A 15,728-nucleotide genomic window follows, 5' to 3' on the forward strand; every position below is an offset into this window, starting at 1 on the left:
AACCTGAATTTCTCTATCTGCAAAATGGGAATTATGCTTTTATATTTCTTGTATTAATGTGTTATCATGAGAAAGGCAGTTAGAAAGGAGTTGAGTGTTTGCCTATAATAATCATCATAAATGATCCCAATTATTCTTATATTAAATTTGATGGAAAAAAAATTTAAAAAACTCATATCTTGAACAAAATTCTCATCTTTATATCATTTTACTATAAAATACAGAATTATATATGTTAGTCCCATCACATGCCCTATCTTTCAGATCTTTGGAAGATATACTATTATATTCAGTATGCATTGAGATAGGGGAGCAGTGCTCAAAATAGTGAATTCTGAATCAGAGAACAAATGTGTAAATACTGGTTCAAGTTTTTCTTACCTATGTGACTTGGGTAAGTTCTTTCACTTCTTTGTGTTCGATTTAAAAATCAGTCTGACAGACTACTGAACTATTTCTACCTCCAGCCCCCAAAGTTTCCCAGTACAGTCTTCCTTATTTCTCCCTATGATAAGCCTAAAACTGAAGCTATCTTATCTGATGAATATGTACGTTTCTTGAGGAATATTTGCCTATGTTTACCTCCTTAACAATATTTGCCTACTTAATGAATATTTGCCAAATGCTTCTGGACCCCTGACCCTGAACCCTTCTCCCCAGATGCTTCCTGACCACCTGTCCCTACACCAACTTGATAATTATGTATGTACCAACCCCATTCCCCAAACATTTCTATATAAACTCTTGGCTGAGAATTCCAAGGGGTTGTCCAGGCATGCCTCTCTGCCTAGCGACCCTAGCTATTATTGCTAGTAAAGAATGAGCCTCTTCTTGCATATTGCATTGTCAGTATGATTTTTCCTCCTGCCAGGACTGAACCTGGGTTAGGTATTAAAATTTGGGTACAACATTTGTACTCACATTTTGTTTCAAAGTAGGAAGTTTTGGTAAATTATGGCCCTATTCCTCCACCTGGATTAGAGGACACAACTTGCACAGCAGTGGTATGGACAAGCAATCAACAACTAATCTTGTTAGTAAAATGGACATCCACTAGTCTGTATGACCTGTCTTATGTCAATGTCTTAAAATATTCTGAGCCTTACTATCATATGCTCAGTGAAGAATAGAGAAAAACTCTATCCATGTTTTATCATCTAATTTGCTAATATAAATTAAAGACCCCTTGAACTGGGAATCCTCTTTGTTGTTTTTGTTTTGTTTTGTTTTGTTTTTGTTTTTTTTACCACTGAATTCTCTCACTTGTGATTTTTTTTTTATATTTTATAGTGTGTTATAAAAGAGATGGGGCTATCTCCTTTTTCTATTGATATATCCAATACCTCCCCCAATACTTGGTAAAAAGTAAGTGCAAAATAAATGTATTCTTTTTCACTTGTTCTTTTATTCATTCTCTAAAAGATGTAAATAACTGATTTTATGACCAGTGTATTTTGGCTTGAAAATAATTTAGATGATTATTTTGGTTCTAGCCTAGGACTACCTCTTGTCAACCTGGAAAAACACAGAAGCACTAATGTAGTCAGCACAACCAAATTCTTAATCAAGAAAGACACCCATCCATTAATATTTAGCCTCCACACAGAGCCAAGGCCTAATACTACACAAAGTCGAACACTGGTGTCTCTGACAGTATCACTGAGTTAGATGTTTCTCCAAAGAATAACAGAACATAGGGATCTTATATAGCTTTTAGGGAATTAAGCACAAACAACATTCACCTACAGGTTGTAATCTGGTTTGGGAAAGAGGCTGTAGCCTGAGGCTGGGGTATCAGGGAGTGGTCTATTATGATGGATTCTAAAAAGATGGTTCTTGAACAGGTGTTGGTTTTGTTGGGAAGGAATCTCTGATTCAATGGGGGAAACTTCTAGTGCTAAAAGGATGATTGAGCATTTGAGCATTTCTATTACTCCTATCCAGGACAAGTAATGGACACTGGGAGATCCCTTATGAACGCCAAGTTTTAGAACTAGCTGTAAATTGGAGACCCCAAAGCTTGGGCTTGTTCCCTGGTCCCTGCTTTTCCTGAAGGGAATCTCAGGCTAGCAGTTTCAGACTGAATAATAGACCCTAAGGTAAATGCTAAACATCCTTTTGTCTTGGGTAGACTTCCCCATTGTATCAGACCCTTTCCCAGGAAGACACACCTGGGCAGGGACCATCCTTTAGTATGCATTGTAAGTAGCTCTTTCCCTTACCCCATACTGTCTGGCTAGGATTCCTTTCCCAGGCTAGATTGTATCCAGTCTGTATGGTAATGTCAATCATCTTTCCCTGCCCCTGGATCTTCCCAAATGATATATAGTTTCCTCAATTTCTTTTGTTCCTAGGAGTCATCATCTAGTGGCACTCCCAGGGACCAGGGACCAGAGCATCCTGAGTTCAATCCTTGGACTTTTGTAGGCATCTAGCATGCAATTCTGTGAAGGAGCCTACTCAGCCCTGTGACCCCTGTCTGTAATTAAAGAGTGGCTTTTCTGACTATTTAATAGTTCTGTGTTTTCTTCCCAGTCAACAAAACTAAGTCATAGAGCCTTAAATGACTCACCCAATAGTCAAAAAGCTAGTAAGTGTCTGAGACTAGATTTGAATTCAGGAAGATGAGTCTTCCTGACTCCAGGACTCCTGTTCTATCCTCTGTGAAATCAACAATTGGCCAAGGGCTGAACAAAATCTCTTTTTATTACACTTAGTTAATCTTTGTTGAATTGAGTTATAGGAAATGGCCCTAGTAGGCAAAAGTATTTTGAGACTTTTTTCTTAGAATTGCCAATCAAAACATTTATTCTGAAATCTGGAGACAGGCTTTTAATAGTCCTTTGTCTCACTTTTTCTCAAATCGCATGTTTATTAAAGAATCATTCTTACTTTAAATATTCAGATTGTTGGGGTTTTTGTTTTGTTTTTTTTTAGAACCCTTACCTTCTGTCTTGGCACCAATACTCTATATTGGTGCCAAGGCAGAAGAGTGTTAAGGGCTAGGGTATGGGGGTTAAGTGACTTCCCCAGTGTCACATAACTAGGAAGTTTCTGATGTCAGATTTGAACCTAGGACCTCCCATTTCTAGGCCTGACTCTCAATTCACTGAACCACCCAGCTGCCCTCTTCAGATTGTTTTTTTTTTTTTTTTAATTTTGTTTTCTTTTGTTTTACTATCCCTGCTTAGAAGGGAAGAGTGATTACAGAAGAACGTATTATAAATGTGTAATTTTAAATTAACAGGAATTATTGCTTTAAGTCATAAAATGTAGATCCTACTTTAAGAAAGTAAATGTTTAGTAAAAAGAGTTTTCTACAAGGTCAGTGGAAAGAAAGAAAGGGAATGGAAAGGAACTACATTCAAAGATCCAAGGAAGTTCTCTAACTGAACAATAAGTTGGGCTAGGGAAACACAACCATTTTGAACAGTGACTGGTAGAAGGTAAGATCATCTGCAGTGATGCTATGTTGGAAACTATCCAGCAATTCCAAGAATCTGGAAATGTGGACCGTTTGAGTGAGAAAGAATGAGACTGGAAACTGTTGTCCAATGGTTAGCTCATGGCTGCTGCTCCAAAAAAAGTCTCTGAGCATTTTTTTAATACCATTTCAAAGAACAGTTTCTCACAAAGCACAATGAAGTTTCATGGCTGCGCAGACACACCAAGTTTACAGAATTACCTCACACACAAGTTTTTTTCACATATAGATTATACCAGGATGAGTCAAGCATCCAAGGTTAAAATTTGAGACTTATTTTCTCTAATCTATTTTAATAAAAGTTCCCATACTTCAAAAGATACATTAAAGAATGAGCCTTTAAGATTATGTGGAAAGTACCTAGCTGAATGTGAAACTGTCTGACTGCCTACATTGATCTTGGCTGTCTAGGAATAGATTGATACAGGGCCAGAGCAGCTAATTTCTGCATTTTTCCCTGCTTAGGGAAAAGTTGTTAACTCTTTAACTGCTGGTTTGCTAGACAGTACTTAGAGGCTTACTATGAAACTTAAGGCTATCCTAGGAAATCATATTATAATGCTTTATATAATGCTATAAGAAAAGGTGATGATCATAAAAGGAGCCTCTGGGAGGGGTCAATTTTTGTTAACTATCCACTTCGCAGCCCAGCCTTTCAGGCTCAGGCCACTAGAATCAATCACAAGGCCTTTTCAGCCATATTGATTTTGATGGGGATCCAGATAAAAGGCCCTATCAAAGACCCTATTTCTCAGATTGGCTCCCAACAATGCTACAGCTAGGTAACTGATTGAATTTGGTTAGCTAATGTCAGTTATCTATTGTCTGAAATTCACTAATTCAGACCCAGAATCCATGTTCTTTTATTTAGGAAACTATAGGGGGATACTAGTGTTTATTAAGTAGTGTCATGACTAAAGTATTATGATTAAGGAAAATCAGGCAGCTTCATAAGGGAGAGTGTAGTAAAATGCTTGAATGGTAAAGATTAAAGAAGAAACTAAATTGCAATAATCAAAGAAGGAGGTGATAAAAGTTGACTGACTCGGGAAGTTGAAACTTTTAAAAATGCTAATAAAATCTGGCCTCAGACACTTCCCAGCTCTGTGACTCTGGGCAAGTCACTTGACCCCCATTGCTACCCTTACCACTCTTCTGCCTTGGAGCCAGTACTCAGTATTGACTCCAAGACAGAAGGTAAGGGTTTTTAAAATAAATAAATAAATAAATAAACAAATAAATGAATGAATGAATAAATAAATAAGCAAATAAATAAATAAATAAATGAAATGCTGATGAATTCAATATTATATCTGTCCTTAATGTAACTGCAAGGAAATACACTGACCCCAGAATTGTGGAAGGAAGCAGTTTATTTATGCAAGGGCATAGCCTGGAGTAACCTCCCAAGAGGCTAAACCCATAATGGTTAAAAAACAGACTTTATATATATTTTCATATATGTGATAAGGCTATGGATAAGGGTTTGGGGAAGAGTAGAACAAACAAGGTTTTTGGAGTACTTGAATGAAGCCAGCTGGTGGCTTTTGGTGATATCTAACTAGACGGTCGAGGTTGAACAATGTTATTTTTAAATTAAATGTAGACTGAGAGTAAAGGGAGAAGTAATATTTGAATCATGGCCTTGTTGGTAAAATAAAGAAATGACCCTGCGCCTGCTAAGTTCTAAATTCAAATACCCCGCCAGACCTTTCTCCCCATAAATCATGTGCCTGATTCCTCCTGTGCCAAAGAGAGCAATGTACCAACTAGCGGGCAGGTAACAAAAGAGGAAGTCTCAAGCCCTACCTCCCAATTTAAGCTACCTTTTACATTTGTTCACATCAAGACTTTAAACCAGTTGAACCATGGAAAATGTAGTTTCAAAGTCCCCTAAATGTCCACAGGAAGTTTGTCATATATCTAAATATTTTAAGGCTCAAATGAGCCCCAAATATTTCTCAATTGAACCCCCAAAATTCCAAATAACAAAATAATCAGACATACCAAGGCCAGGGATGAGCCTGGGATGAGGCTGTGGATCAGTCAGGAAGGAGAGGCTCAGGGGATATGCATGATGAATTAGCAAGAGTCAGCTAATTAAAGTTGGTTGATTGGGAAAGGGGAGGAGGAAAGGGGGTTCAGTCCTAAGACTCCTTCTAAATGAATACTTATGTCCCAAAATAGTTTTTTCTAAGTTACATGAATATTCTTTTCAATATTTAGGAACTTGGAGTCTGAAGGAGACACACTTGGGGAAAGTCAATAAGACATTTTAAAAAATATTCTTTAAAACTCTTTGGCAGGTTCTACCACTTAAGATGCAACCATGACAAAAGCTTGTCCTGAAGTTTGTTTTCTAAACATGAAAAGAAAAATTATGAATAGTTACTTTTAAGACACACATGGAATAGATATCTATATGTATATTGTTATTATGACAACATCTAAATATGATATACCTGCATAGTCATATAAAATACATCATTCAACAAACATTAGTTGCTAATCATATATATGAGGTCCACCGAGGAAAGCAGCCATGCTTGCCTAAGATTGCTGGCAAAGCCCCAGTCTCTCACACAAAGGCACTGCTGCTCTTGGCCAACACTCATCAGTAAACCCTGAGTCCTCCCTCACTCTGAAGAGCAAAGAAGTCCCTGTAACATCATGACTGAAAGTACCAAACCTGTCTTTCCCCAAGAACAGATCAGCAATCACTGTTTCTCAACTTGCTTATATCTATAATAATGATTCTGGTAACATTCATGTGTGAAGTCATTTTCACAAACATCTTGTGGGAAAGTAACACCCCCCTCCCCCCAGGAATATGCTTAATATTACCTCCCAAGTAATGCTTAATATGTTATCCTCTATAAAAGTCTTTCTCTTTGTCACAGTAAACAAAGATCATAGTCCCCAGTCATGGTGCCATGATTCTTCTGCTTGGTCCTTCTCAGGCATGCTGGCCCTCAATCATTCCTGTCCCTCTCCTTAACTTACTCTTTCTCTCTGGCCACTAGTCTCCCTAACAGGCTAACTCTCTCCAAGGCTACAATGACCCTCAGATACAATCACTCATCATCATGCCTCCCACACAGGCCACAACAATCATATGCTTAGGCTGGTGTTAACTCCTCCATTGCAAAGAGGAGGTAATATGCATGTATATCTCTATATATGTTAATCAATATCCACATGACCTTTATTATACACATATAATTGTGTGTATTTATAAATGCTCAATAAACCTATGTTTGCATAATATTTTTCTGCATAGACACCTGTGCACATATAGACACACATAAATAAATGTATACAAGTATGCATGTATTTAAGCATGCACCCATCTCACTTAATTAAGCTCTAAGACTGGAGTCTGGAAAACCTGAATTCAAATTCAGTCTTAGGGACTTAACTTGTTGTGTGACCATTGGCTTGTCATTTAACCCAGTTTGCCTTAGTTTCTACAAAATGAGCTAAAATAAGAGATAGCAGACTACTCCAGTACCTTTATAAAGAAAAAGTCAAATGGAGTCACAAAGAGTTAGATACAACTAAAAAGACAGAAAAATAAAAACAATAACATAAATACTCATATTCATATATATGCCAAATGTAAAATAATATATTCTATTGTGATTTAATGTAAACTCACTGAGAACATTGATGATTCCCCTTTTGTAATTATATCTTTAACACAACTCACTCTTTTGCAAATATTTTGCCCAATTTTTGTTGAATAACTGGTTGATATATACTTTTTTCCTTATTTTTCAGGAGAACTTCCAAGAGTGGAAAATACTTGTAGACTTTATGTGCTTCCCCTCTTTACCCCAGGTCCTTAGAATCACTGCATTTCTTAAAAAATCAGCTCTGTTTTGTACATTTTTTAGGATCTTAGAGCACAAAGGACACACGTAATAATTTCTTATTGTTACTATATATGTGTATTCTTATATTTATACACATATATGCTAGTAAATATAGTAAGATTTACTTTGGAAAGTTTGTGCTAGTATTTGGGTGGGTTAGAAAATGAATCAGTTAGAAAATAGGGATTAATTAAAATCTTTTTTATTACATAATACACACACATAAACGCAATTATATTACATTGAAACCTTATAATGCTATGGAAATATTACCTAGGAACTAATGATATGCTTTAACAAGAGGAAAAAATAGAAATTAAATCTAAGAATCACCTCCTGAAAGAAATCCCATATTTTAAAATTCCTGGATGATTATAGCCAGATTCCAAAAATCTCAAGTCAATGAGAAAATACTGTAATCAGTCAAAAAATAAATCAAATATTGTGAAGCAACAATCAGGATTTCAGAAAACCTAGCAGTTTCAACATTAAAAGATCAGAAGGCATGGGTATGATATTTTGCAAGGCAAAACATGTAATCCTAACACCAAAATTATGCTGCCTAGAAAAATTAAACATAATGCTCCAGGAGAATAAAGGGACATTTAATGAAATAGAGGAATTCTAAGCATTTCTGATGAGATGGTGGAGGGGAAAAGGAGGAGAATTAAATGTTCAAATTTGACACTAAAAAGAAATATAAAAAGGCAAACAGAAAAAAAAGCAGATTCTCAAGGGAATTAGTGGAGTTAAACTAATCACATCCCTTCTTGAGAAAGTGGTAACTTGGATATTTAGGACTTTTATAGTACAAGAGATGCCTAAATTACTTACTATACTTAAATCAATCAAGGTAAACAATGGTATTAAATTGCTTATATTCCTTACCTGGGAAAGTGATAACAAAAATACTTACCATCCTTAAGGCAGAAGAGATACTTAAAATACTTGAAGATAATCAAGGGAAATGATGGGATTGAGTTAATTGCATTACTAGTAAGAGGGGGGCATAAATAAGATGCTTAAGATATCTATGATATTTGAAATATTTAAGATACCTAAAATACAATAGTAGGATGATACAGCACCTCTTCTTAAGGAATTTGTAATATTAAAGGGCTTATTGCATTTATACAATGAGAATATTTAAAATGTGCAAAATAAATGCAATTTTTTGAGCAATTCACATTAGATGGAGAAATCATGGAAGACTGCAATAAAATTTTTCATATGAGCAGTTTAGAGAGAACTGAAGAATTCTGAGACAATTTAAATAGTGGAGAAATGAATTATTGAGCATTAAGAAAAAAATGCCAATTTGGTCTCTAGATTGCAGATAGGGATCTGACATATAGTAAATTTGTGCAGGTGTTCTGATCAAGTTGGGGATACATTTAAAAGATAATGAGAAGATACTATATTTGAGAATCATGGTACTAGTGAGCCATTGAAATTTCTTGATCATGGTGGTTGGACATTTGTTTTTGAGAGATGAAAGTCTTGAATTTGTAAAGTCAATTAAGAAGCTATTATCATATTCCAAGGAATATATGAAAAAGGAAGTGCAATAGGGTACCTAGCAGGTGAGTAGAGAAGAGGGGCAGATGGGAAAGTTATTCCAGCAGTGGAAGTGACAAAATGTGTCATGTAATTGGATTTGAAGGTAAAAGAGAATGAAATTCCAAGAATGGAATCAAGATGGTAAACTAATTGAATAAAAGTATTATGACATTCTCCCTAGACCCGGAGATATTTTAGTGAAGAAAAAAAAATCACTTCAATTTTTTTAAATATTCAGTATCATAGAACAAAATATAATATGCAAAATGATGATCTAACATATGGTCTTTATTTATATGAAAAATATGATTATTCAAAGGACCAGAGAAAGAATATTTTTGCAAGGAAAGTCAAATTAATTTTGAGGAGGAAGACTTGTCTGAGGACCAGATATTGAACTGTCCCAGAGACAAATGTTCCAAGATGTATTTGAAGGCCCAGTAATGACTAAGGTAATGGTAGTTAAAAAGAATTGTAGTCCTTCAGCTCTTTTTCATGCTAATATTTTTGGAGTTCTAAAATTTGTAACTGTCACAAGTGGACCATGGTAATACTATATTAATACTCTGGAGAAATGAGAACAGGAACATTAACAGTTTTGAAATCTCATTTGAAATTTTGGTGAATAAAATGTGGATAGATATGGAAGAAATTTGTAAACAATTAGTATATGCAGGAATGTAGTAGGTGGCCTTCAGAAGTCCTAGATTATAAATCACACATAAGTCACTAACTTGATATTTTCTGCAAAATTTGAATATAACATATACTTCTAAGAAACTGTAAAAGGGTTCTTTTAAACATATATTGGAATAAATAGGCTCTGAGTTACCTTGCAAACAAGATTCTGTAAATTTGTAAAGTTTTAGTGAATGAATATACTATTAAGAATATCTTCTTAGTCTTCTTTATTTTTCCCTGATAATCTCAGAAAATGAAGGGTTTTTTTCAATAAGATCTATGTCCTCAATATTTTATATACTGCCCAGTGATGTAGACTAAATTTATAGGACTTTAATTTTTTTCCCCCATTCTTTAGAGTGTATTAAACCATTTGGAGAAAAAAGCTGTCTAAATTTGAGAGTGATTTGATGTAAAAGAGCATAATTAACATAATAATGAGATTGACTTACTGAAGCTATGATCATAGAATGTGAAATTTATTTTCAGTTTTCAAATAATTTATGCATACAAAAAAGTAATATTTCTGATTTTGTCTCTATATTTATCTCTGCCTCTGTCACTCTATCTCTCATTGTTTCTTTGTATATCTACCTCCCTGACTCACAATCTCTCTCTCTCACAAAAGGATATGTACAATAAAATTTAGAGTTTTTAAAGAGAACAGTTGCAAGGAGAATAGGAGAGAATATAGGAGTGCAGTCAAGGTATCTTCAGATAATTCCCATCATTTAACATAAAAGACCACTGCTCAACTTCAATTGGAATCTAGCAAAACAAAATGGATATATAAAGCATTTTCTTATATTTTCAAAAAGAATCTGGAAATTCATTTGAAGGTAACTTCAGAGCATTTGGAAAAAGTAAATAGAAATCTATTTCTATATGACCTATAGAATAAATATAAAGAAAACTAAAGACTCTACATTTGGCTAATTGTATCATGACCTGAGAAACTTTGGAAGTAGCTTCCTCAGTGCAGCAAGGACATCCTTATTCCTCAGACTGTATATTAGGGGGTTAAACATTGGGGTCACAGTAGAGTAGAAAAGAGAAAGTATTTTGTCTGATTTTGCTGAGCGACTGGACTCAGGTCGCAAATACATAATACTTCCAGTACCATAGAACAAACCCACAACCATAAGGTGAGAAGAACAAGTGGAGAAGGCTTTGGATCTCCCTGAGTTTGAGGGCAGTTTCAGGATTGTAGTAATGATTTTGACATAGGATGTGAGTGTCAACAGAAAAGGAATTATGATGAAGAGCAGAGCCAAAGAATAGGAAGAGATTTCTATTTTATATATATCCCCACAAGCCAACTTCATCAAAGGTGGACCATCACAAAAAATGTGATTGATTTTGTTAGAACCACAGTAGTTCAGAGAGAAAATCTGGTATATCTGTTCCATCAGTATTGGGGCTCCAAGAATCCAGGAAACCACAACCAGTTGGACACATAACTTGTGATTCATGATGAGAGCATAGTAGAGGGGCTTACAAATGGCCACATAGCGGTCATATGCCATCACAGCCAGGAGCAAGCACTCTGCTACTCCCAGAATATAAAAGAAGCAAGCCTGTACAGCACACTGTAAGAGAGATATAGTTCTCTTTTGTGTCCAGAGATCTGCTAGCATTCTGGGGATAGTGACTGATGTGTAACAGATTTCCAAGAATGAAAAGTTTGCAAGAAAAAAGTACATGGATGTTTGCAGAGATGGCTCAATATTGGTAATGACAATGAGCAGACTATTTCCTAAAAAGATACACAGGTAGATGAATAAGAAAATCCAAAAAAGAAGCCTCTGGAGTTTGGGAAGTTCATAAAATCCCAGGAGAATGAATTCCACCACAGCTGTGAAATTGTTCCTTTCCATTTTGTCTTCAATCTGTATGTGAAAATAATGAATTCAGAATAAAGCCATCACTTTTCTTTCTAAGTTCCTCAGTTTCCCTCAGAAAAATTTCAATATTGAATATAATCTTCCACCGGAAGTCTTTTATATTTAATTTAAGCTTTTTGTCAACAATTTGAACTTTCTATATTACATTCTTTATAATAATTACATGATTAATAAGTTTTTATCCTGCAACTAGCATTTAGATAACATTCTATAACTTTCATTCTTAGACAAAATTATCCATTTCATGAATATCCAAAGAAGCCCCATTCTTCATTATATTTAAGATTACTGTTTTATAATATGGAATTTCCCTGAATTCAAGAACCATAGTTTTCATATAACATGGCAAAGGAAAAAAAAAACAAGGGCAAAAAACAAACTCTCTCAAATAGTTCTGTCCTTATTTTTTGGTGCTTTTCAACCAATCTATTATTGGTGATGACATTTTAATACATAGAATGTTTCTTTTAAATTTTCTATGCTAATTTTTCTTTCTTTGAAGATCCACCTTTATTCTCTCCATTCCAGTATATAGCCTTCTCTCACCATTTCCAGACAAAATAAATTTCTCCCTTTCTTGAGTTACCATATTAGAGGATCTGTATCAGATAGTGGTCAATTAGCAGCTACCTGCTTCATAACTTCATTGATCTTTTCTGTATGTATCTCCCAAGGTTGGTACTGGATTATTAGCATTGCAAGGTTATTGGATGGACTTTATACAATTTTATCTATTTTGAATTGAATCCTGCAAACAGTAAATATTCAATAAGTATTTGTGAAGTGGATTAGATTGTCTTTCTGATATCAATTCAAGGATATATACAATAACTAAACTATTTCCTCTGCTAATTGATGTTTAAAATTTGAAATTTAGAGAATCATGCAATAATAGTGACAAATCATCCCATTTTAATACCTTTTCATTCATCAAGACCTTTGTTCCTTTTCACATTAAAGTGGAATCTTGATCAAATGATTTCCAAAGTAGCAAAACTGAGTATTATTCACTGGAAGAATATGGAAAAAAAAAAAAGATGTTAATGACCATAGTTCAAAGGCTTTAAGTTGAACCTGAATTGGGACTCAACTCAGATAGAACTGTTTTATGTGGAAAGTGGGAACTAGTAGGAGAATATCAGGAGCTTTTAGGATTGTAGGTGTCAAGAGAACTCATCCTGCTGATGGAGTACTTTCAGCAGTAAAGTGAAGAAAAAAAAATCTCTGTTTTTAAAAGAATGTTTCTGAATCCAAAATACTTTCTAATCATCTTGGCATATTTAGTATTAACTTGGAACAATAGAATGATTATTTGCTTTGGATGCAGAACACAAGTTCAAATTCCACCACTGAACAATTTGTCTTCACATTAGAAAGTCACTTACCAGCTCTTTGCCTCATTTTCCTAATTTATAAGGCAAGGGATGTCTCTGAGAATGCTTCCATATTTAGAATTATAATCCTAGATCAGAAGTTTGACAATGCCATTTTGGCTTTGTGCTTTAATATCCACTTCTACTTCACATTCTACACAAACACATACACACACGATTTACTTATAAAATTTTAAGTTCCCAATTTTTTTCCTTTACTCCTACCCACAAGTCACCAAGTGAGAATGAAAAAAAAATATAATACCAATTTTACAGATGAGAACCAGTAAAGCATATTTCCACATTAGCCATATAGGAAAAAGAAAAATTAAAAGAAAAAAAGAAAGAATATGAAGAGACAAAAAGAAAGAAAAAAATAAGAAACAAAAAAGAGAAAAATAAAGACATTGAAAAAATTGTACTCCAATTTAAACTGTGTTAATCAGTTTTCTTCTGGATGTGAATCACCTTTATTTTTTATCATGAGGCCTTGAGAATTGGTCTTGATGTTTGTACTGATTGATGTATTCAAGTCTTTCACAGTTTATTATTTTTACCACCTTGCTTTTACTGTGCACAATGATCTCATGTTCCTTTTCATTTTTCTTTGCTTGAATATAAGTATTGCCATTTTCTGTCACAACTACCATGCTCAGTTTTTATAACAATAATTTTCTCTCATAATCATATCCTATATCTTGCTTAGCTATTTCACAATGGATGAGAATATTCTAATTTACCACAAAAAACTGTTTTTTAATTTTGTATAAAAAGGTCTTTTACCATTTACTTTGATCTCTTTGTGACACAAACCTGGTTGGATCAAAATATATATACAGTTTCATAGACTTTTGGATATAGTTCCTGATTGTTCTCCAGAAGAGTTATACCAGTTCAATCCTCAATCAAGTTCATTAGTGTATTTTACCCTTCCATCATTTGTCATTTCTAAGAGGTGTCAGGTTGTACCTCTGAATGTTTTAATTTGTCTTTCTCTAACCAATCTCTAATAATACTTTAGAATATTTTTTCATGAGACTATAGATAACTTTGAGTTTTTTCACATGAAAAGTGTTTATCTTTCTTCATTATTTATCAATTTGAGAATAACTAATTTTTATTATTAATTTGAATCAATGGCCTATATATTTGATGGATGATGCCTTTATCAAAGAAATTTATATTGTAATTTTTTAGCTTATTTCATTATCTCTTGTACCTTTAAAATTAAAATGTAATTTCCCTGATTAACTCTTTTAATTTGTTTTAATTTCCTTATTTTTGTCATTCCCTTTGTATTTTACTACTTCCTCTCCTCAAAAAACTCTTTTGCTCCTGACCATGACATCTTGAAGCTGCCCTCCCCATTTTTATCTCCTCCCTACCTCTTATCCCTTTTCCCTCCTATTTCCCTATTGCATAAAGCATATTTCAATACCGAAACCCATTAATTTATATATTCTTCCCTCTTTAAACCAATTCTGATATGACTAAAGTTCAAGCATTTCTTGCCTTCCCCTTAACTTCCCTTCCACTAAAATTGTTCTTCTTTCATGTTTCCTTTCAGTGAGAAAATTTATCCCATTCTAACTCTCTGTTCCCCTTTGGCTCAGTTTAATATATCTCTTTTTCTTACCTCCATATTATATATTTTTTTTGGAAATGATCCCAACATAATTGGCAAACACACATACCTTCTCTCTATGTACATTCCTACCTATCCTAATAATTATATTATTCCTGGAGGTTACAAGTACCATCTAGGCATATAGGAACCATATAGGAACAAAAACTGTTTTAACTTTAAAGTCTTTTATGTTTACTCTTTTACATTTACCCTTTATGCTTCTCTTAAATCTTCTACTTAAACATCAGATTTTCTATTTAGCTCATGTTTTCATCAGGAATACTTGGAAATCCTTTATTCCTTTAAAAATCTATTTTATTTCCCCAAATAGTGTACTTAATTTTTCTGGGTAAGTTATCTTGGTTGTAATCTTATTTCCTTTGTCTTATGGAGTATTATATTTTAGACTATATGACCTTTTCTTTTTAAAGGAGCTGAGAAATCTTGTGATGCTAATTGTGATACCACAATATTTAAATTGTTTGTTTGGATTATTTTTAATATTTTTGCCTTGATTTTGATGCTCTGGAAATTAGCTACTTGGGAATTTTCATTTTGGGATTTTTTTCTCTGGAAATTATTGGAAATTCTTTCAATTTTTATTTTACACTCTGGATTTTAGATTCTAGGGAAGCTTTACTTCATACTTTATTGAAATATAATATTTAGACTACTTTTTAATCATAAATTTCAAGTAGTGTTCAATACTACTTAAATTATCTTTTCTCAAACTATTTTTCAGAGCACTGGAAATCATTAACTTTCATTTGCCCAATTTTTATTTTTAAGTATTGATTTTCTTCATTAACAACTTTTTATCTCATTTCTACTTGGCCAGTTTTACTTTTCAAGGAATTCTTTATTTCAGTGAGTTTTTGTACTTCCTTTTCTATTTGTTCTAGTATGTTTTTAAATGTGTTCTTTTCTTCTGTCAATTTTTGTGTGTTTTTAACCATTAGGCCATTATTTTATAGAATGAATATTTCTTCATTACTTTTCAGCCTCTTTTTTGAAGCTGTTTGGTTTCCTTTATATTATTTTCAAGCATTATTTTCAATTATTTTCCCAACTTTTCCTCTGTAACTTTTACCTTGAACTGTTCTTGGATTCCTTGTTGGTCATTTTATTTTCCTTTGAGACTTTGCTTGTAATTATTTTCACATTATTTTCTTCTTCTGGGTATATGGGTTGACCTTTCCTGTAACTGTAGTAATTATTAATAAT

The 15,728-nt window shown here is 33.7% G+C and overlaps 1 protein-coding gene across 1 annotated transcript; it reads right to left on the reverse strand.

The window, feature by feature from the left end:
• Window positions 1-10,541: 10,541 nt before the first annotated feature.
• On the reverse strand, window positions 10,542-11,477 carry LOC123251895 (olfactory receptor 10AG1-like). The gene has a single exon (XM_044681217.1). The coding sequence runs from the start codon at window positions 11,475-11,477 to the stop codon at window positions 10,542-10,544; it is 936 nt and encodes a 311-aa protein (XP_044537152.1).
• Between the last annotated feature and the right edge of the window lie 4,251 nt (window positions 11,478-15,728).

The sequence above is a fragment of the Gracilinanus agilis genome, chromosome 6 (assembly GCF_016433145.1).
Source record: "Gracilinanus agilis isolate LMUSP501 chromosome 6, AgileGrace, whole genome shotgun sequence".
In the NCBI taxonomy this organism is placed as follows: Eukaryota; Metazoa; Chordata; class Mammalia; order Didelphimorphia; family Didelphidae; genus Gracilinanus; species Gracilinanus agilis.